General features: G+C 38.2%; 5 protein-coding genes across 7 annotated transcripts in view; 3 read left to right on the top strand and 2 right to left on the bottom strand.

The window, feature by feature from the left end:
• The window catches only part of LOC108649650 (uncharacterized), a 203,819-nt gene that overhangs the window by 8,805 nt on the left and 171,725 nt on the right, over positions 1-23,289 (bottom strand). The window lies entirely within an intron of this gene.
• Positions 4,051-16,795, top strand: Rim2 (replication in mitochondria 2). 3 transcript variants are annotated; one of them, XM_018098626.3, is made up of 7 exons: positions 4,051-4,512; positions 13,159-13,393; positions 13,548-13,618; positions 13,997-14,128; positions 14,217-14,490; positions 14,552-14,769; positions 15,547-16,795. In XM_018098626.3, exons 1-7 carry the CDS (start codon positions 4,469-4,471, stop codon positions 15,671-15,673), a joined length of 1,101 nt encoding a protein of 366 aa, XP_017954115.1. In that variant the 5' UTR covers positions 4,051-4,468; the 3' UTR covers positions 15,674-16,795. The 3 variants fall into 3 exon arrangements, with proteins under 3 accessions (XP_017954115.1, XP_017954116.1, XP_017954117.1); XM_018098627.3 differs by having other exon boundaries at positions 13,159-13,372; XM_018098628.3 differs by having other exon boundaries at positions 4,053-4,512; positions 13,159-13,328.
• Positions 17,304-21,113, top strand: frtz (WD repeat-containing and planar cell polarity effector protein fritz). Its single transcript, XM_018098614.3, has 7 exons — positions 17,304-18,037; positions 18,270-18,573; positions 18,633-19,583; positions 19,644-20,089; positions 20,150-20,541; positions 20,602-20,761; positions 20,824-21,113. The coding sequence occupies exons 1-7, from the start codon at positions 17,635-17,637 to the stop codon at positions 20,934-20,936; spliced, it is 2,769 nt and encodes a 922-aa protein (XP_017954103.1). The 5' UTR covers positions 17,304-17,634; the 3' UTR covers positions 20,937-21,113.
• mRpL48 (mitochondrial ribosomal protein L48) lies at positions 21,026-21,933 on the bottom strand. The gene is made up of 3 exons (XM_018098641.3): positions 21,799-21,933; positions 21,643-21,741; positions 21,026-21,578 (listed from the first exon to the last, which is right to left on the bottom strand). The coding sequence occupies exons 1-3, from the start codon at positions 21,808-21,810 to the stop codon at positions 21,144-21,146; spliced, it is 546 nt and encodes a 181-aa protein (XP_017954130.1). The 5' UTR covers positions 21,811-21,933; the 3' UTR covers positions 21,026-21,143.
• SelT (selenoprotein T) lies at positions 22,021-23,138 on the top strand. Its single transcript, XM_018098637.3, has 2 exons — positions 22,021-22,344; positions 22,406-23,138. Exons 1-2 carry the CDS (start codon positions 22,205-22,207, stop codon positions 22,854-22,856), a joined length of 591 nt encoding a protein of 196 aa, XP_017954126.1. The 5' UTR covers positions 22,021-22,204; the 3' UTR covers positions 22,857-23,138.

A 23,289-nucleotide genomic window follows, 5' to 3' on the forward strand; every position in this document is an offset into this window, starting at 1 on the left:
TGCCCGCCGCATCACAGCTGCTCTCTCTCGTTCGTTTACGCTCTCACACTCACTCGCACTCTCTCGCGACGGAATGAGAGCGAGCACAAGGTTCGGCATTAATGCTGCATGCAATAACATGCCAGAAGTGTGCGAGTTGCCAGCCCGCCAACTCTAACCCCCTTTCTGACTCCATAGTTTTCGCTTGGGAGTTTTGCGCTTTTGTTTTTGCCGTTTTCTTTTTTTTTTTTGGGCTGGCCACGCTGCGCTGCTTAGCGCAACTGTACACCCCAAAGCAGCAGAGTCAGCAGTAGCAGTAGCAGCAGCCGCAACTGGCAACAACAGCAAGCGGCAGCTAAGGCAATAGCAACAATAACACCGCTCGTCTTTGCATGCGTTTCCACAACACATTTGCCAAAATGGCTACGGCGTCAGCGCAATACGTATACGCCACGTAGCGCCGCCATCGCGACGTGCACGTGTCGCCGGCGAGTGGAATAGGGAGAGAGAGTGAGAGTAGAGATCCATGGCCCTTTCACTCACCTTTTTCTGCACTGTCTGCGCTCTCTATTAAGTGCTTCCCCCGCTGTCCCTCTCACTCTCTCTTTCTCTCTCTCCGTTCCTTTCTTTCTTACTCCACTTTGCTCATGCTCATTTGTTTTGTTTATGCCGCACAGCTGTGAGACAGCCGAAAATCATTTTAATCGCCATTTTTTTTGTCCGTTTAAAACGGACATGCACACAAACCAGGGATGGGGAGTTATTTTCAAGGTCGCTGCTGACTGTATGAGTGTGCGTGAATTGACATTCTTATTGGCGTCAAGTGGCGACATTCAAAACTATTTCAAGCCATAGTCAACCAACCAGTTACAGTTACAGTAATTAAAACGGACATATAGACGCGCCAAAAGTTCTGGGTGTTGCATTGGAGTTGGCAAGTAAGTTAGCTTGCCGGCCCATGCAACATGAATCACGCAAGCCCCACAGCACGCTAAATAAAAGAAATGGAAAAATGACGCCAGCTAGTAGCGCACACCGCACCCGTTCCCAACCCCGTTCCGCTTTCCAGTGGCAGTACTACATTTTTCTGCTGACAGTTCGCACCATGCGTGGTGTTGATCGATGTCTGTTTGTGTGTGTATATTTGTATTGGTATGGTTGTTATAACAGATACGCGAATTGTTATTCGATGCGCTCATTTCCAAGGAAACTTTAGCCATAAAAAGTAGGAACTTAACATATAAAACAACACGGCTGTGCAGTTGGGGGCTCTAGTTACAGCTAATTTTTTTTATCAGGTGTTTGGCATTTGCGCTAGGTGCTTCTCTTTGTCCTTCAACTAAAGTTTTTCAGCACTGAAAGAAAAGGATAATATAAAAACATATCAGCAAATGTGATATCGATAAGTATATCTTTATTGTTGAGCAAATATCGCATATATTGTATGATAATGAAATTTTATGAAGATCGCTCACGAGTCATGCTATAAATTTTAAATACCTTCGATTTCGTTGAGTGTATAGCTAAAAAGTGGGCTGAAATTTATAGTGCTGTATTTGCTTATTAAATGCTTTGCCAATTTTTACAACAGACACACATTCACATTTGGACATTCCACGAGGGCCCCAATTGACCTCTGTTGACAAACTGGCAAATGGCAAGTCAAAATGGCGACCAAGGCCGGCCATGGAGTTAAACAACGCTGGCCTTTAATTAGCTTTGCCAGCAGTGGCAGCAGTAGCACCAGTGCCAGTAGCAACAGCAGCAGCCGGATTACTCATACGTAACGTGGTACGAGTGAGTGCGAGAGAGCGAGTGAGTGAATGAGACCAAGGAGTAGGGTGCGACGCCTATTTCTGCCCATTGTTTCAATCGACTCCAATGCAGTGCTTGTGTGGTCAAACGTGCATTGAGTGGCACGTGGCACGGCACATTCAAAGCCGGCTCAGAGGCTAAAACAGGCTATGTTAATGTCAGGGTCAACCTAGTCGCAGACATGCATCGAATTGACTATATTATTTAATCTATTCAAATTAGAGCAGGTAGTTCCCGTTCAATTCCTCGAAACCTTTAGTTAGTTCACAAGTTCAGCTGCTTGTAGTGGAGTATTCTAGTTAAATTTGCTGAATACACTAGCTCAACCGTTTTCAGTTCAATTTGATGAATCAGCTCAGTACTTTGCTTTGAAGTTGTTAACTATTTTTTTTATTTTTAACAGCTTAAAAGCTGCAGCTGAACAAATCATTTAGTTAGTGAAAAATTGGTGATTGGTAATTGAGCAATAATATATTGCGAACAATTGTCTTCACTATTTCACATTACAACACTCACTGAACTGATTCAGTAGTTCACTTATATGAGCCATACATATTGTGAACGCAAAGTCTCAACTCTACTTCGCATGCCTATAATAAACATAAATCAAGGAATTATATTATATATACATATATAAAAAGTACAGTTTTACATTGTTGTTCATTTTTCCGCATTATTTAAGAGCAATTGACAGCGTCGACAGCTGCTTTGGGGACACAGCCAGATACCACAATTGTCGACCTTGACTTGCCAGTTGACAATTAAAGTTATTTTCATTTGCTATTGGGGACATGTTTATTTAACGACAATATGGTCAACAAGTAAGAAAGCTCTAGTCGAGACTGCTCGACTACGAGATCCCCTGAACCCTACAAGCAACTGATATTTCAATAATAATTAGCACCCACACACGCACTCATGCAAACAAATACACGCACACACACACACTCACATATACAGGCGATTGCGCTTGGGTTGCGCTGCAGTGTTGGCAATATTAGAAGAACTTATTTGTTGAATAATTTAATTTCTAGACGTACGATCGTAATGAAACTTTCAGAACGTATTCATATTGTTTAAATGTATGTGTATACCGAAGCACAAGTCTCTAGTATTTGATATACGACTTCTACAAAGATGATGGTGAGGGGGTGGATATAGGGGCGGGGGGTAAATTTTAACAAAAACCGAAATTGTATGACATGCGTCTTAATATACATTTTAAATTTGGAGACTCTAGCTTGAAAGATGTAGGAGATATAATTATTTAAGTGATATTCGATAAGGTTTTTTATCGATAAAAAAGTATCGGAATGAGTTATCGTTTTTTAGTGATAAACTCGATATCCGCGTGATATATACGGACATTTTAAAAAAAAGTTGAAGTCTCTAGCTCTTGTATCTTCTGAAATCGACGCGTTCAAACATACGGACAGACGGACGGACGGACGGACGGACGGACGGACGGACGGACGGACGGACGGACAGACAGACGGACAGGGCTAAATCAACTCAGCTCGTCGCCCTGATCAAGAATATATATACTTTGTGGGGTCTGCCACGCCTCCTTCTGCCTGTTACATACATTTTAACAAAACCATTATACCCTGATTTCCCATTTTCAATGGGTTCAGGGTATAAAAACAACGGCCATGCATAAAATCTAAACAAACCTAATTTGATATTTATATTTATTAGAGAGAGGTAGGGGGAGAGGGAGAAAGACATGTGTCATGGCTTGGAAGGTAATTGTAATTATTATCTACGATTTCCATCGTTAACATTGATTTTCCCATTCGTTTTTTTTTTCGTTGAATTATTTGAACTCTCAGAGATTAAGAGATTGCAACAGCTATGCATAGACTCCAGAACTGTTAATAAATTATCATAAAATTACAAGTAAATCAAATTGATTTAGTTTTGTATATTGTATTAAGTACTAATAAATATTCAACTATTTAACATCAGATAATTGAAATTTTTAACATGAAGTAAAAATTTTTAATTTTAAAATCGAAAAAAATCGGCGCCAATTAAGTAGAATGTGACCAGGTACTTGAGGTAAATATCACATGTCAAGTATCGATCACAAAATCACGATATCGTAGGGTACGTTTCTATCGATGGCGAACAATGTTATCGTAACAACACTCATCCCAAGCTCTTCAGTTCTACTTTGTAAAACCAACGGAATAGACGTACGCATTCTCGATTTAATTGCTGAATTCGCCGAAAATCAAAGCAAAAAAATATATTTCTATATACATATATATATTTTTTATGAATTTCACATATAATTTGGCCAGATAAAGGCAAACAAGTGTAACTCAGTTATAAAAGTGCTCAATTTGTTCATATATTTATCCAAATAATATATTTTGGTGTTTGATAAGAAATCCGTGAGAATAGTTGTTGTAGTTGCATAACCCCCGCGACCATTGTAAGCGCCAAAATAAGAACGCCCGAAGGCAACAACAACAACTGCAACATCAATCAACACTAGTACGAAAATTTCATTGCCGCTTATGCAAAACAAAAACAAAGAAGCGCAGAGCGAATATAAAAAAGATTCCATTGCCGGGAGCACAGCCGTTTCCCCGGCTCCGGGGCCCCACAGGCCGTCGAGCTACAAGCGCTCGTTAATAATACTTTAAGGAAAAATCAAAACTCGATTATGTCCCAAAATCGTGATACGCTGATACATTTACTAGCCGGCGCGTAAGTGTTGAAAAATATGTTAATATTTTTTGTATGTTATTTTTGTTATTGTCAATTGCGTCTTATCGGCAAAACTTAGAAACCGGTTTTAGTTGGAATCTTAAAGTAAAGGCAGCAACGGCGCAGTTGCGTTTAAGTAGTTGAACAACAACAATAATTAGACAAATTGACCTGCTGCAGTCGCGAAAGTTGGCATAGGCGCCAAAAAAAATAAAATAAGAAACAGATAGAAAGCAAAGCAAAGCAAAACTGAGAAACAACAAAACCAAAGCAGACACAAACATGCTCGCACATGCACACATATATATGTATGTACATATGTGTGTATATTTGTATGTGTGAATCGTAATCATCTGTTCAAATCATGCAGTGTTCACGTGCTTAGTTTATTTTTGGCAGCAGCGGCAGCCGATGTTACGGCCCACGTTGCGCAAAAATAATTCATTATAAATAATAAATAAAAACAAGATGATAATAAATGTCACAGTAAAAGCTTTAGAATAAGGCAAAGGAAAACCTGGCCTTGATTGCACAATTTTGCCATTCACCCAAAACATTGAACTCTAATCTAATTGCGATTCCAATTAGAAAAACAAAAACACTATTTAGGAATTCTATTAATGAGAAGGAATGTGCATTGCATTATACCTGCTGGCCATAATTTACTAAATTTAAACAAATTAAAAAGCAGAGACAGTCTCGTTTCTTATCTTTCACTGAACTCTCTCTCTTTCTCTCTCGCACCGCATTTGACTGCAGCGCTTGCCATTCCAACTTTATTTATTTGACTGAAGTCCAATAAGAATTCAATACAAATATTTTTTTTTGCGAAACTTCATGTGTCTGCTGATTATGCGATTTCCAAATGCTCTATGTGTAATATGGACAGAGGAAAAGGCGATTTGATTATTTGTTTTATATAAATCATGTCGATGATGGAATTTAATTGAACGGGAAACCAATTGGCTAAGGGGAACTCAAATAACAAGCAACAATTGCGTTGTTATTGTCGCTTGTTATTGCGGTCTGCTATTTTTAGATCTGCATCTTAATTTATTTTTGTGCTCTTATCGTACACCCTACAACACACGGCACACGTCGAGGCATATTAATTTTCACGTCCATCTCATTTTCAGGTGAGTTCCAGTTGGCAAATGTTTTGTCAACCGGTTTCCAGTCTTCTCTTCTTCTTCTTCAATTTCATCTGTATTTTGTTGTTGTCAGATTGGGGGTAGCGGCTTCTGTTTACTTGTGCGAGCCGACCCGAGTCGAGTCGAGTCGAGCCTCTGCGAGCGTGAAATGTAAATAAATTAGGCGAGGGCTTGTTTTTAGCTGCGGAGTCGTTATAGTTTTTTAGCTTTTGCTAAATACATTCATCATTTATTTGTGTGTTTATTTTTTTTTTGTGTAACAAACAGAAAAGTTGACTCTAGAATCAAGAATCAACAGGCTGCAACAATAAATAACTTAACTTACTTAAAGCACCTTTAGTTTCTGTAAATTTCCTTATTACAATGCATTTATATATATATTATTTACATATATTTGTGTTGAACGTATTTATATTATTGGGTTTAACATTAACGACTTCGATAGTTCATTTGAATAAACGATTTAAACACACTGTTTCTAGAAATTTCTATAATTCATAAACAATTTTCAACTATTGAACGTGTTCAGTATTGCTACGAAGAATAGAGTTTGGTCGCTCATTAAATATATTTACATATATATATATTGAATGATTCCATCAAGTGAGTCAACGCCAATTGACCAGAATCTTGAACTGAGTAACTTAAATTATTGCTATTGAACGTGACTTTGTAAGCCTCCTTGCCCAAGATCAAACTAGACTGCAGAATGCCGGCCGGCCGGCCAGACAGCTAGTCAGCCAGCTGTATACATATATAAGAATTAGTGACAGTCTGCGCCCGCCTATTAAGTTCGCCATGTAAACAGCTTTAAGCTAAGTAGAAGCTAGAACAGAAACGAAAGGGAAACTCACGTTGCACATTGCACATTGCCTCTTAGCCTCTCTTTCTCTCTCTCTCTCTCTTTCTCTCTCTGGGCAACTTGAGCTGATTACACAACTGTTGTCTGGCTAGTGAAATTAACTCGTGTGTGTTTTTCTATATACTATATACGCATACATTATATATCTATACATATATGTAGATGCATATGTATGTGTATATCTATCTATTCGCAAGTATTTCTATCATTCAAGCAGAATCTCGTGTTCACACACGTCACAAACGCTCGACTACAAGGAAAAATAACAACAAACAACACACACATACATAGATAACATACACATATACATATATAAATATACTATATGCAGCATAAATGCCCACTTTATCGATATAAATAAACTAAAACAAATTGTGACAGGCAAGCATCTCACTATATAGTATATACAATAGATGATATATGAATGCACTATATATACGATGTACCAAAGACCCTTTTCAACTTGAGTGCATTTCACAATTGCCGCGAGCAAATTGCTCTCGAGTTGCAGTTTGCAATTTGCACATGCTTATCAGATTGTGTATATATGTAAATATATATGCATACATATATACTTTTCGTATTTGTTATATATTCGCATGTAGGATATAGCTGCAGATTTATCTGCGTCTATTTGGCTGGCGCCCATAATTTTGTTTTATTTATGTTTCTCATGACCTATGTTAAAGGTGTTAAAGGGTATATGCATTGATATCAGAGTTAAATGGAAATATTTATATAAATGTGTTTACATAATACTATGAATAGCTACTGATTTACATAGATTCGTAACGTCTCTCTATTTATTTAAATATATACATAAAAGTGAGAAGAATCTGTTATCTCCCATTTGCAGAACTCGTTTAAAATGAATTGCAGGGTATTTGTATAGTTGGTCACTCTCTAAATTTGTCGCATGTTTTGTTGTTGGTGTCCACTTTTGTTTTCACAGAAACAAACAACGACAAATGCGGCCTGGCATTAGATTTGTTTTGGTTTTCTGTCGACCGTCGCGACGCCTCTATAAGGCAGGTGAGGAGGGAGCTAAACTTTTTCTGGCACATTGACTCAGTTGAAGGCGATTGCAGCTAAATAAACAACATTGCTAATAAGAAGCAGATATAGACCTAGATAGAAATAGAGATAGTGGATTTAGGAAAGACAAATATGGATATGGGTTAAAGGTTATAGGATGGAGAGCAGAGCTTCAAAAATTAGGGATAAATCGTGATAGAGGAAGCTGACAGGAGAAAAAATCGGCATATGACTAAAAAAATTTTAATAGATAAGGGAGCATTATTTACATACTTCATCTAGCTGTTTGTCCATCACATGTGGAAAAATTTCCATGTCTAATTGTTTTCTATCCAGCATTAACTTTTCTTTTGTACGCAACTTGAGTTTCGATCGGTCGAGCAAACATTTATATATATTTTATTGTTTTGCTTTGACCAATGTTTTATTTTAGCTTTAAGTTGGTTTGCGTGCCTTAACGCACGTACGCAATATGTTGAGGTAATCTCATTTCTCGGCTCTCTCTCTCCCTTTTCAAAATTATTACTGCTTGAAATCTAAAATTTCTATTGAATAAGTATATTATAATCGTAATTAATTAACTAAATTTTTATTTATATACAAAGTAAAAATAAATCGAAATGACAATTTTTCGTGGGGTTTTCTTCTGTGTGTAAAATGTGCGCTAAATTATGTCAAGGGCGAAATTTTTAAGTATGTACATACATATATATTTATATATCTATCACTAATGAGGAAGAGATTGTTTATATAAAGATTATATATATGTATATGCAGATATATATAGCACATTTGATATGAATAAACTTGGCATTTTAGATAAACAAATTCAACGTGTGTTGAGCGGCAGAGGAAGAGAATTCTATTTACAAACAAACATGAATATGTGAGTTTCGCATAGGCGAATATATGTATATACATATGTATGAATAGGTTCAGTTTAGAGATACTCTTTATCATGGTCATAATTCTAAAGATAGTTTAATATAACATATAATAATAAAGATTAGGGTCATAATAGTTTCTATTATCAGTTAAAATTAGTTCAGATTCAAATGATTTTCATAATGATGAAATGAATTGTAATTATATTCAAATTGAAATGATTCAAACTTTACAAATTATTATTCTTATAAATATCTTAATAACATTTTATAAAAACAAATTAATTAAATATAATTATCAGTACTATCATTATGACTATCATTATGATTGTCAATCTCTTGAGTATTACTATTATCAGCATTGTCAAGTGGAAGTTATAGTGATAATGAACAATGTGGAAAATCGGATAAGTTGAAGAATATAAATTTATATACATACATATACATATATAAAATACTATACAAATTTTATACATATAAAACGATCGGTTTAGGAACAAAACAAACAGCTATCCTATTTTACATATAAACAATCCATAATTAGACAGGAAGTTATATAGATCAGTTGATCGAACCATGTAGAAAGGCATACTATATATAATATATAGTATATTCTCATGGAAGATTCCGTATCAAGTTCATTGCTAAAGCAAATTATCGCGTGCATTTTACTCAAAGAGCTGGTGAATCGGTCATGAACGAACAATCATTCAAGGCCTGAACATATTCATGACCTATTGAAATAGATTTTGCTTTATGAACCACTAAACAAGTCCAACAAACGTTTCCCCAGTCTCATTCACTGATCAAAGAACAAGTTCATTTAATTTAATTCGTTGTCAAGTCAAAATTAACATTTTGACTTATATATCAGATATACATACATACATATATGTATGTATATGCAGCCCTCGTCGTCGTATCTTGAACTGCATTCGACTGCGAGCATTACAGACTACGATATATACATACAGCCCGAACTCAATGGCCCCACACACGCCTACAGATCGTATGAAAGATAAGGAAGAGAGAGGAAAATACTTTGTTACTGAATTGTCTCGGAAGCCGTAATACGCCACACGCGCCAGATGAGTATCGAAATTTTCCTTCTTCTTTTTTTGGCAGGCAGACGTTACCGAATTCGTATGCGAATGCGAATGCGAATGCGAATGCGAATGCAATCGGGCCTCGTGAATCGCGCCTTGCAGGTGGCATGCCACGAATGCCGGGCATGTTCTGATAACAGCTTTGCTCTAGCCACTTTTTACCTGATATACCAATGCGTCACGGGCGACTTTGACTCCCGAAATGTTCTTCTTCTTCTCTTCTTTATATATATATATATATATTAATTGCGCCGTTGGTGGCAAATCTTATCAACGCATTTTGACGTCGTCTCACCAAAAATCTCCCATTTTTTGCGCGTTTTGCAGACACGCTAAAATGTTTTGTTTGATAACAAAAAAATTTAATGCGAAATTACGAAATCGATGGAAAGTTTTTGTTTATAGGTCAGGCCGACCTGAGCGATGAAAATTGTCTACGAGATTTTGAATTAGAAAAGACTAATAATATAAAGATAATGAAATGGGCGTAAATTCGAATGAGAGAAATGTAATTTTTACTATGAGAGATGAAGGAATATCAACTAAAAAAGCAGTGAATAAGAAATGATGAGGGCTACATTAAAGTTGAATTCGATTCGTGAACTACGAAAGTTTGTTGAACTACTTATTGTTTAATAAAACAAAGTCTTATTTCAATAGATTGTGAATATATTTTTGTGTCAGCTCCTTCTCTTTCAAGAGCTACAGCTCGTTAACTAAGCTCACTCGTTCAGTTTAATTCAATTGAATCAGCTGTTGAATAATTGAATAACTAAGCAATATGAATGTTAATGAATGGGTAAATAGGTGAATTAGTATTGAGATAGTTGTACGTCTTTTGGTTAGACACGCAATAAGTAGACTCTGCTAGCTTCACTCTCTACGGTTCTCTTTGCAGCCATGAAATTCTTGACAGCCGACAGCGTAGTCTTGCTAGGTTCTTGAAATAGCCATAGCTATACAGATGCGCAGCTGCTTACAGTTTGCCCACTTGCTGTTGGGTAATATTCAATATATATGTATATGGTATATAGACATATATGGTGTGTTGGCTTTATATATATATATTTTGTAAATATTAGTTGTACAACTGAACTCTAAACTGAACATAATCAAATTACATAATGAAGTGGAACAAGTTAGTATTTAATCTGAATCTGAACCAATTAACTCATTAGTATTGCGTTCCATTCATTAGATCTATAAACATATTTGATTACAACTCGTTATTTTGTCACAATTCACTGATTTCTTTTGTCGCATTCCACAGTCGAGTTAAGTGACTTTTATTTATATTTATAGGTATATGTATGTATGTATGTATATAGATAATAGCACATCTGTCATCTGTTTGTCCGGTCGTCTCTTGATTTATATTGAATTTCTCACCCACTGCTCTATTGTTGCCGCTAATGGTGAAATTCAATAGACGTCTGCTACCGCATTTCTCGCTAATAAGTCGATACAATTTGCATAATAATTATTGCTCTCATTATTTATTGTTGCCTTAGCTGTGGCGTTACAATGCCAGCGGCTCTGTCTATAGGGTCAATCGGGCAGCGTCTTCCAAATACCGAAACATATGGCGTGTTTCGATGTCTGTACAAGTTTGCACCGGTTGCTCGGGCTCAATTATGTCACAGGCCGTTGGCAGATGCCAGGCTCCGATTTATTTTCCCCATTGTCTACACCGACTTATAGAATGTGTATTTGTCGAACATAAGTCAAGTCGAATCTGGATGTCTGGATGCCTGATAAGCACACGCGGCTTTGTTCGGCATTGGCAATTCATTTGGTTGAGGCACGGCGGGTTATCAGCCAGCGCAGGGGTCAACGTAAAGCCGGACAAAACCGGTTTGCCTGCCGTCCCTACTGTAATCACAACTCGATTTGTGAAATTGTTTACTAGTTTTTATACTGCCTAGAGCCTAGAGGGGCAAGTGCCATTGGGGGGACTCTGATCTGCGGCATGATTAGCATTAAATGCTCTGAACTCTTGATAAGATAAGAGTCAATAATATGGGACAGCTTATAGAATATTTTTTCTATATGTACATATAACTATATATAAACAGTATAGGTCCTTGACTATCTTAGATATCCGCTGATTTGGGCTGTACTATAGCACTATAGATAATTGAAATCAATCACTTCATTGAATTTTCTCTATTGTGCAACAAAAGAGTGCTCTATTCGGGAGTGCTCGACTAGGATACACCTTACATGTTGACATCTGATTTCACATATATTCCTGTATATATGTTTATTAAAATTTTGTTGTTGGCTTTGTTTGTTCGTTGTTGTCGACATCGCTGCCTTCCGTCCTTTCATCGATCAAACTTTCTCTCCGATATACTTTACTTCTCATTAATTCACGAGCCTGACAAATGCAAACAAGGCAAAAATGCGGTAGACTAGGTAAAATCGCTTTTGTTTATCGTATTCATTGTCATGAGAAGTCTAAAATGAGTAATGCGAGTTATACAACAATTTTGATTTAATTGTATTACGTTTTTTCGTATGTTTTTCCTAACTATTTACTAAAGAGATAAGAATACCCTTCTTTGTTTTCTTTATCGAAATTTATATACATAAGATTGCCAAGAGTGAGGTAAGAGATCTAACGGTAATGGTTTCCATTATAGGATAACATAATACCGATATTTTCACACAATGAAAAATGTATGTGCCATGGATGATATCATCAATGATTATATAATATCTGTTATTATACATACAACAGATGTCGAATGAGATTTTTAATGCATTATAAAGTGCATTCCGAACCAAATCAATTTCGTATGTTAGCTGTAAATCTATCAAACTATAATGGCAAAAGCTTTTCAATAAGGAAATGCGTAAACAATTATATATAAAGAATTATATGTATTATATTAGATATATTTAGAATATTGCTACAAAGGAAAAAATAATCTTTGTGTTCAATTTGCCAAAATTTGTCTCAATGTTTGTTCTGATCGCATTTCAACAATTTGCATAACGTGTAGCACTTGTACAGTAGAAGCTCACTAGATAGATATCTCTATAAAGCTGTAGATATTTAGAATTGATCGAGGAACTATACATTTACTATTTTATTATTATATTTATCGCTTACCTAATCCAATTGATGATGAAAGAAGTAAAGCAATCAGATATTTACGCATGCTTGAGGTTGTTCGTTAGAGTCGCTTTTGCTGTACTTGTATTTTTAGAAGTCGTGCCAAAAATTTAAGATTTCTATTTACTGAAGATTGATATACTCGATTTATACAAAAAAAGAAAAAAAAATATATAGATCTTATACTTATAAGTCTAGGCTTTAGAACTTTTCGTGTTATATAATGATTTAAGATTTAGATATGAACAATTTTAGATACGTGCAGATCTGTCCTCTTTCTTTTGTAGACTAATAATAGGTCCAGGAAAGCCATGGAGAGTACAGAGAATTATGCCCTAGTATATACATATGTGATGAGTTTTTTTCTAAATAGGAAATTCCACACACCAAGGTTAAATATATGCATTTTTGTGCGTGGAAGACTGGAGTACGAAAGTGTTCCAACATATCTAATCTTATCTTTTGCTTATCTGGGTTTTCCTTGCAGATCCGCTGGCACAGTTGGTGCTGTGGTCACATGTCCCTTGGAGGTGGTCAAAACGCGTCTGCAGAGCTCGACGGCGTTTCTGCCCACGGCGACGACGACGCGCATTGTCGAGCCAGCTGGCGGACCGGCGAATGGCGGCGCCTCTGAGCTGTTGCGGCCGGAACAACGACGTAAGCTAAGCACAACGATATTACGTAACAGATCACAGCCACAGGTGATTGGGGGTGTGCGTAGGGTAGTACCAAATTCTTATTATTGTTATTATTTTCATATTCACTCCATTCTCCATTCCACTGTTCTTAACCATCGTCGTATGCTCGAGTACTTCATGTCCATTGCATTGCCAGTTATCGATAGACTCGCAATTATAATCGATATTGTTTTTACAGATAATGGCTATATCACATTGCGGCATCTCCTCGACTACCCCAAAATCCATGAGTATCATGCAGTGTCTCCGGTAAGTAGAGAGAGAGAGTATTTAGGCAAATTTGAAAGAAAAACTATCGAACGATAATCACATTTGCTATCGATTGTGTAGGCATACAGTCAAGGTGCTCGTCTCTTCCCATTTTCCCCATTTTACTCACAACTGTTTTTCCAGTTGAACTCCAATTCTAAATTTGGCAACGAAATTATATCGAACATGATATCGATAACTCAGTCACTTGCATAGCTTTCAAGTCATTTTGCACTGGAACCACTTAATTGAACATTATTGAACTAGTTTTAGTTCAGCTTCGCACATTGTCCAGCACTGGATTACAAAATGTACTATTTTGAATTAATTCTTGCCGCTCTACAACACTAATTGCGTATTTATTTCATTGCTATCTAGATACATTGTACAAAATGAAGGTCCCCGCGCTCTGTTCAAAGGTCTTGGACCCAACCTGGTGGGCGTGGCCCCATCGCGTGCCATTTACTTTTCCACCTATTCACAGACAAAGAACTCGCTCAACAGTTTGGGGTAAGTAAAAGTAAAATTGTAAAACAAATCGTCATATGATGATTGCTAATATATTTTATATGGTTTATATTGATCTTCCAATTTCTAGTTTCGTTGAGCGCGATTCGCCCCTGGTTCACATTATGAGCGCTGCAAGCGCTGGCTTTGTCGCATCGACGGCAACGAATCCCATTTGGTTTGTGAAGACGCGTTTGCAGCTGGACTACAACGCGAAGGTGCAAATGACGGTGAGACAGTGCATCGAACGGGTCTATGCACAGGGCGGCATCGCTGCCTTCTACAAGGGCATCACAGCGAGCTACTTCGGCATCTGCGAGACGATGGTGCACTTTGTCATCTACGAGTTCATCAAGTCGAAGCTGGTAAATATTTATTCGAAAATCATCTTTGAAACTCCCTAAATTATGCCGTGTCCTCTCACAGTTGGAGCAACGCAATCAGCGGCATTCGGATACGAAGACTTCGAGAGATTTCGTCGAGTTCATGATGGCTGGCGCTGTATCGAAAACAATCGCCTCCTGCATTGCTTATCCACATGAGGTGGCGCGAACGCGTTTGCGCGAGGAGGGCAACAAATACCATAGCTTCTGGCAAACGCTGCACACGGTGTGGAAAGAGGAGGGTCGCGCCGGACTGTATAGGTGCGTGTTTTATACTTGCTTGTTTACCGCTTCGCGGAGTTCCCCTTCCATTATCAGAGACATAGCCTGTTAACCTTTTCAGAGAATTCCCCTCTTTGAAAAGGTGATTTACAATTATCAGAATAGCAAGCCTATATATATTGTTAATCTCTTCATGGAGCTCTGTTAATCACAGATTATAAAACAAATACGACATTTGACATAGATGAATAGATAGCTGGATAGAACCGCCCCCATAGGGATAAGTCACATAGATTCGATTTGATTGTTAAAAAGAGGAAATGCGTAACTTTACTAAAATTATTCTGATGAACTTAATGAGAAATATTTCCTTTAAATTTAAAATCAGGTTTACAAATTTGAGCTCACGCCAGGCAATTAGCTTAAATCATAAATATTATCAAGTTTATTATTTCCATATATCCATAGATTAATTATAATTTTCATGCCATGCATAGATATGGTTCATTTATAGTAGCGTAGGTTCAGGCAAGTGAAATTTTTCGATGCTTTCTGCTAATTTGCTATCAAAATGAATCGCCCACGATTTCTGGTCGACCTAGCAAAAAATTCAAAAATATTTTAAAAATATCTTTTGCGACGCATTTTGTTTCGATTCGGCTTGATTTAAGTTCATTATCACTCGCCTGCTATATATATTTTTATATGCTTTATATATATTTATATATTCGCATATGTGTACTAAATATTTAAAGTTCGTTCGCACTCGGAGCCTCTCAATATTTGCACTATCTAATTAATTTGTTTATTTTGCAGAGGCTTGGCCACGCAACTGGTGCGGCAGATACCCAACACGGCGATCATGATGGCCACCTATGAGGCGGTGGTTTATGTTTTGACGCGACGCTTTAACAATAAATCGAATGAGTTTTACGATTTTTAAGGAAACACCTTTAATGCCACGCCTACTTAGACAGAAGGAGGAACTGGTTAACAGCGAAGAAATCCAATATATGCATATATGTATATACATATGTATACCTATATATATATATGTATACCTATATATATACTGCAGCAAACTTAACTGTAATTGTAATTTAAATGTGGTATTGTTTATGTTATTTCTAGACGATTTAACCAACGAGCCGTAAGGTTTTGGTTAATTAGCTGCTAAGGCAACGAACTCTAGAGACTTACAATCAAAAACAAAAACAAAAGGAAAAAACAAAACGTTGACCGCACGAATTATATATATTCTACAATATCTGATAAGCAAGGCCAAAAACAAACAAAAAAGAACAAAAAATATTTAGTAAATGATTTCAATTGAGTTGAAAAGGATTCGCAAGCGTTATTCAAGTTCAAAAAGGCTAATTAGTTAAAAGTTAAATGTATAACTAAAAACAAGGATTGATATTTTGATATATAAATTCACATGTATATAGAGTTTTAGCATACTTCCAAACGAGAATAAACACACATATAAATATATATTTATCATGTATATTATAGTTGAAGAAAAAATGAATGTGAGAAACGTATATGTGTATATAAATACATATGTAACAAACTGCTTATAATATAGTTTATCTCGTTGCCTTCCTAGTTTCTAGATTTAAGTAAGCACAATCTGTAGTAATGACAAGAGATCGCAGTCATTAGGCGCGCAAATTTGCCGTCGTATATATATATAACTATGTACACATATGTAAATTAATCTTATTTAAACAAATTTAAAAATGAAACGAAGGGAAAATATCGGTATGCACACAGCGTATACGTAATTTGTTGTGTTAAGTTTTCTCAAATGCGATATATATTTTAGGTATTCATTAATACATTTAGTTACTTAACGATACGTTGCTGTTTATTTAGTGATTATTATATTTATACATATAATGTCACTATATATTTTATAGTGCCTTTAATCGTATTTAATTACTTAAAAATTAAAAAAAAAAAAACCCGAGCAAAGAACGAAAGAAAAGTACTGTGAATATTTGATAACAATCTTAATTGAATGGTGAAATCAATAAATAAAAATTTTTTGTTTTAAAATAAACATTGTTTATAACTAATAAATGGGTATTCGTTTAAGTGCTTTGCCTAATCTAATCTAACGCTACGTCTGCGAAATATCGCTCATAGTCCAACACGTTTGACAACCGATCTCCAGAGGCAATAAATTGTATTAAATGCTAACTTAATTTGTAGTTAGATTAAAAAGCATAGGCCCCAAATAATCTTTAGCGTTGCTGGCCAATAGGATGTGAGTTAACTAAGAGCCTATTTTCACAAGGTTATGTTTGTCCTTGCTTAAATAAGTTACTATTCGCATTTTGAAGTCTTGGCGCCATCAGCAAATAACATAAACAGATCAAAGAATTGAAGCTTGGAATTTTTACTTTTTTGTTTGGCTGTTAAAAATCTACGAACGAATTATATAAATTGACATAAAAGTCGCTTAAAAACGCTGCGCATGCGCAATATACTCTCCACTGTTAATTTAATCGTTAACAGCTCTTTTAAAATTAGCCGCTGTTAGTTGCTTCGCACATCGATAACATTTATCGATGTCAAACGGCAACAAGTGATCGCATCACTAAAACTCCAATTTTCAGTGTTTACGTTTGCTTGCGTCGTATTTTTGCCAACAACAAAATACAAATTTTAACTATTTACGGTATTTGAACACGCAAAATAAGTGATATTTTGGTTATATTAAAGCAGTGTTGTTAAAAATTGCTGCAAAACGTTGCGCATGCGCCATTCGCTTGGCCTCAAACTCGGATTTGCCCTGGTTCGTGTAATCGTTGACACTCATTTGTGGTCCACACCCCAGATTTGAATGTTAATTTCCATTTGCGTTGACAATTGAGGCCATGCTTTAAACGCGCTGCAATGCTGCTCAGCGAGCTGCACTTCTGGACAACGCAGCGCGACGAAGTGCGCATCAAGTGCAGCGATTTCGGCGCCTTCCGATATCAGCGCCAGCGCGAGCTCTCGCAGGAGCTTAGGGCGCAATCAAAGCGCGACTACACGGAGCGTCGCAATGGCTTGGCGGTCTTAAAGAACAGCCGCAAGGCGGGCGGCCGTCTAAAGGACAATCTAAAAAAATTGGAAGATCTGCTGCGCACACACAAGCTAACGCACTCCGAGTGGCAGGATGCAGCGCAGGTGCTGCTGCTCTTCGACAATGGAGTCATTGCTCACATCTGTGTGGATATCTATACGGGCGATATATTACGCATGGTATTTGACAAATATCTCGTTGGCAAGCTGGCTGGGGACCTGATCACCGATGGTGAGTGAATTGTGAAGTTGTTTGTAGTTGTGCGTGTGCTTTGCTTGGAGAAATTTGCATTTTTAACGACTTTCTCACAGCGCAACAACAAAAGCAGCCGCAGTCGCAGTCGTAGTCGCAGTGCAGCTACAGCAGCTGCGCATTCCACATGCAATTATTGTAATTTATAATTAATGCTCATGTTTTGTTTATGCACTTTGTCTTGTCTCTATTTTTTGCCGTGTTTTGCCAGCCTTTTTTACACGCTCCCACATCGTGTTGGCCTACAATACCAACCAGCTGACAGTGGTGCATTTGCAGCGACCCAATGCTCGACCCCTCGGTCCGGAGAAAATCGCGAATATGGAGCCGCGTATATTTCATGTTATTATACCGGGCCTCGCATCTGAACGTAAATTAGCACGTCATCTAACTGTAAATGGCAGCAGAGATTTGTTTGTGGTCTGGACACAATCCTCGCAAAACGAAGTGTATCCCTGGCGCCCCACCATCCGGGATCAGGATCGTGCCAATATACACATATTCAAACTGAAAGCGTAATCAAAACATCAGTTTAATTTATTCTGCTTTCTAATTGATTCAAATTACTTTGCAGCTTGCAACTGGAATCGCTGGCCTATTGTTGGTCGGAGAACGATCCGCTTTGCGTGGACTTTTTGCGCAGCTCAGAGAATCAAATCATCACATTGGAACAGAAAGTTTCCCGCAAGGGTGAGATCAGCGCTGAGATCTGCTCCTATGAATTGGCAACAGGCAAAATGCAGCGGACTGCAATTACCTCAATTGCAATGGGCACACAGATCTGTTGCTTTGCCTTCAGTCCGGATCAGGAGAAACTCTTCTTGGGCAGCATCGATCGGAATATATGCCTGCACGACCTGGTGCTGCAGACAACCAAATATGTTAAGCAAATCGAAATTGTGCCAACGCAATGTGCTTGGCATAGCGATTCAGCGTTACTCTGTGTGTCCAATGAGCGATCCGTGCTGCAGTGCTTCGACTTGGCCCTGTCGCCCATTGGCAATCAGCTGCTCAGTGAGAGCGTAACGCCGACTAATCTGCTGGACCTCTCGCATTACTTTGCCGCACAGCCGACGCTTCTCAGCATAGCGTTCAGTCGCAAGCCGGACTTGGCTAACTTCTCTCACAACTATGCGCAAACGGATTGCATGCTGCTCTTGCTGTACGAGCAAGGCCCGTTGGCCTGCCTGCGCTTCTTTGGCGGCGCCGGCATGCGTGGCGATATTCACAATTCCGGATTGACGGCTGATGTCATAGCGGACAAGTATCTGCGCTTACAACAGCCAGAGCGAGCGGTGAATGTGCTTGCCTCTCTCAATTGGGAGACTTATGGAGCCATGTGTCTGATTACGCTTCACAAGATTGCGAATTATGTTTTCTTTTCATCGGATCAGCGACGTCCGCGCTGCGATCTAATGGCCAGAGCCTTGAGCACTTTCGCTGACACGCTATCTGAGGATACAAAGGATGAGTTTAGCGATCAGGTTTATGATCTAAAGCGTCGATTCTGCTTTTTTTTGATGCGGTGAGTCGGTGTAAGAATTATAAAATATTTTAATCTGATTTGTTGCCCTCCGTTCCACAGTAAGAATCTGTTCAGCGAAGCCTTTGAAATAGCCCATGACATAGCGGATTACGATCTTTTCATGGACCTTTATAATCTGACCAAATGCATTGGAAGCTTGAGTGAATTTGCTCAGGTTGCTTTTGGACAGGCTGCTGCTATTATTCATGGCGATGATCAGGGAAATTTCAGCACGACTCTGGCCAGCGAACTACGCCCGGATTCTGTTTGCTCACAGTTGAGCTACACGACGCCCAGTCAGCAGACTGTTCTGAAAAACTATGTGCCACCCTTGCCTTCGTTTAAATCAAAGATTTTCAATGCTGAAATGATTAAGATTAATATACCTAAGCCTGAGCTGCGGCCAGCATTGATGGAGCTGCGGACGCCAAAACTGACTGGGCCTACGGCGAATACAGCAACAAAAGGCGGCAGCCAAGCAGCTCCTAAGCAGACTTCTTTGAATGGTAAATGGGTTAACTTTATCTCAGATTGAATTTGTTATATTAATAGGTTCCCTCTCGCAGGCACAGATTGGTCGCAGGATGTGCCGGATCAGACAGTGGGTCTGCCGTTGCCCTTGTCGTTGCCGGCTAGTCCACCTCTGCATCTACAGCAAAGCTCACAAGTTGGCACACAGCAAGTCTCTCAGCCCGGCTCACAGTTGACTCTGCCATATCATCAGCCCAAGTTTTATCAGCATCCGCTTGTCTCTGGCAACATACCAGCTATGCTGCCAGCGCTTGGTAATGAGGAGCATCAAAAGCGTTTGCTACTTAAAAAGCCAACAGCTTCCATACTCTCCAATGCAGCAGCAGCGACTCCGCTACACAATGGCGATACGCCCAATGTGAAGAGCACGCCAGCGGAAAAGAACAAAGTCAAGTTCTCAGACACCATTCAGGTGGCTGTGGTGCCGGTAAGCCTAATACATACACTAAATATCTCCCAGTTAAAGCTTTCTGTTTTCTTTTGCTAGGAGATACCACGTAAAGAGAAGCCGTTGCCACCAAAACGCAATGGTTATTCACGCCCTGCAGCCCGACACTTGACCAATCCTCGCAAGGAACTGGCAGATAGTCTACCACTGTGTCATCCAAATGATGAGTACTTAAAGGATTTTAATCCCATTACAACGAGTGAGTAAAATCAAGGCATATACATATATAGTATCATGCAGCTTACGTATAATCTTCTACAGATGTTAGCAAGCCGCCAACGAGAAGGAGGGGTGAGGAGGAGCCATCCAGCAACAGCAAACCGACGTCCAGCTCTTCGTCCTCCATCAAAGTTGTCCACTTTGGCGTTGTCTAACCGTTTATTACATAGTGCAATTTAATTAGTTTAAATAGTTAAGAATTCGTCTTCCATATGTAAACGTTGCCGTCCACTTAGTGCAAAGCTTTAAATAGGAAAAGTTTCTATTTTAAATATGTTTCCTTTCTACAATTTTTACAGATTTATTCAATAAAATAAAAACTAGTTTTTAAATGTTTTTGCCAAATGACAAATGTGTGAAGATTATTTTTTCTTAGTGGGCGTGGCGCCAGCCATGCGCTCCAACTCCGCCTTGAGATCGAGTAGATCCTTATCGGGCACATAGCGTCGTTCGTCATGCTCATCTGTATGCTCCGCCACGGTCAGATGAACGCCCTCCGGAAGCGCCGCCTGTGCAATCCTTAGAAATTGTGGATATACCGGCGCATCCACGTTGCTCAGCAGCAGACTGCGTTCATAGGTCGTCAACTTGTACTCGGACTCAATGACAGTCGAATTGGGTCGCAGGCGTTGCACCTGCGTATGCTGTGGGGGCAAAGCATAGCAGTCGGAGACATCCAAATCGAGATACTCCGCCACACCGTGGAGGAATCGTTGATAGCTCTCGAGGAGTGGGTAATCGTAGCCCTTTATCTGTACATTGAGGCTTTCGTATTGCGGGAACTTGGGCTTGAGGGACTGCAAAATAAATTTACGTTTAATAATTATTCATTTAAATTCATATTTCACATTTCATTAAAACCTCGAGATAGTCCGGCTCATATACACTGTAAGTATTACATCTAGTCGCAATCACAACGGGCTTTGACACTTGCAGCGCAACTCGCGCACTTGGCAATAGCTGTAAATATTAAATATTATAGTTTTAATTTATTACATTTCATTTATTGTTATTTACACGGCGCAGCATTTTGGAATTCACGTAGGTTATGTCACAACAGCTGATTTGTCCATGCGATACGATACACGATCAAGTCGCATGACAAGCGAGTTCAAGCAGCATAACGAATTGATTATAATACATACACTCAAAATTGTAAAGGTATCAGCTTAACAACGATTTTACTGTGTGCTGATAGATTAAATTCTTTCAAAATATATTCAGCCTTTTAAATTATCACTTTCAATACTTCATTCGATAGCAATTGCTTATAGTATCATACCAATCGATGTATCGATAAATCCTACTATATTTTATAAATACGATTGAATGGCAAACTGAGAAGAAGATAAGAAGTAAAATTTTTTTTCGGTTACTGCTAATTTTGCTTTTCAACTAAGGTTTTACAACTAGAACACGTGAAATGGAATCAGCAAATGGTAGAAATCTAGCGCTGCTTGTGCTGTGCCTGTGCGCCTGCTACGCGCTGGCTTTTGAGGGCAAGGAAATACCGGCCACCAAACTCGGTCAGAGGGTGGCGCCTACAATGACTTTTCTTTATTGGTGAGCTGCAAATTAATTACTATTAATTATGTCTAATTTCTTATGTTTGTCCATCGTACAGCTATTCATGTGGCTATCGCAAGGCATTCGAGGACTATGTAAATATTCTGGTTAAGAAATATCCACAGATTGAGATTGTGGGCGCCAATTACGATCCGCCCGGCATAAATTATTACCTGTCAAAGATAATATTTGCTTTAAAGATAATTATTATAATATCTGTGGTAACTTCGGTGAGTCCCTTCACCTGTTTGGGCTTCAACACGCCTGGCTGGTGGAATCATTTGCAATCAAACAAAATATATGCCTGCATGATGATCTTCTTCCTGGGCAACATGATCGAAGGGCAGCTCATTTCCTCCGGGGCCTTTGAGATAACATTAAATGATGTGCCTGTTTGGTCTAAAATACAAACAGGTCGTTTTCCTGCACCTGAAGTGTTATTCCAAATCATCGACAATCAACTTCAGTTCACCGACAGTGTCCAGGAGAATCCCGACTTTGTTAAATAATAGTAGATCACCGAAAATCCAGGGACGGTTCAGATGAAGCGCCTTCTGTTATCCACTAGAACAACAACACCAAAAAACTATACGGAAACGAAAATTGAAGAAATACAAAAGGAACTGGACGTGTGGATATTTAGTTATTAATTAAACTTAACTAAACTATATCTTGTCTCTGCGTTACGTAAAATAGTATATTTGTTTATCTACCAATTTATCTGCTGTACTACTGCTCTTATGTATATCTGTGTAATCTACAAAGCTATATAGTATAAATAATGATAATGAGTGAAAGTGTTTTGAGAGGGCATTGGGGTAGCAAGTGTGGCATATATATATAATGTTTTATATATAATTAAAAACTGAAATAGTGTATGCACTTTGTTTTATATAATTTAATTCAAATCATGCGATACTCAAAAATACAGAAGCAGTTAAT

The sequence above is a fragment of the Drosophila navojoa genome, chromosome 3 (assembly GCF_054131105.1).
Source record: "Drosophila navojoa isolate 15081-1374.11 chromosome 3, UAZ_NAV_1.0, whole genome shotgun sequence".
NCBI classification, from domain to species: domain Eukaryota; kingdom Metazoa; phylum Arthropoda; class Insecta; order Diptera; family Drosophilidae; genus Drosophila; species Drosophila navojoa.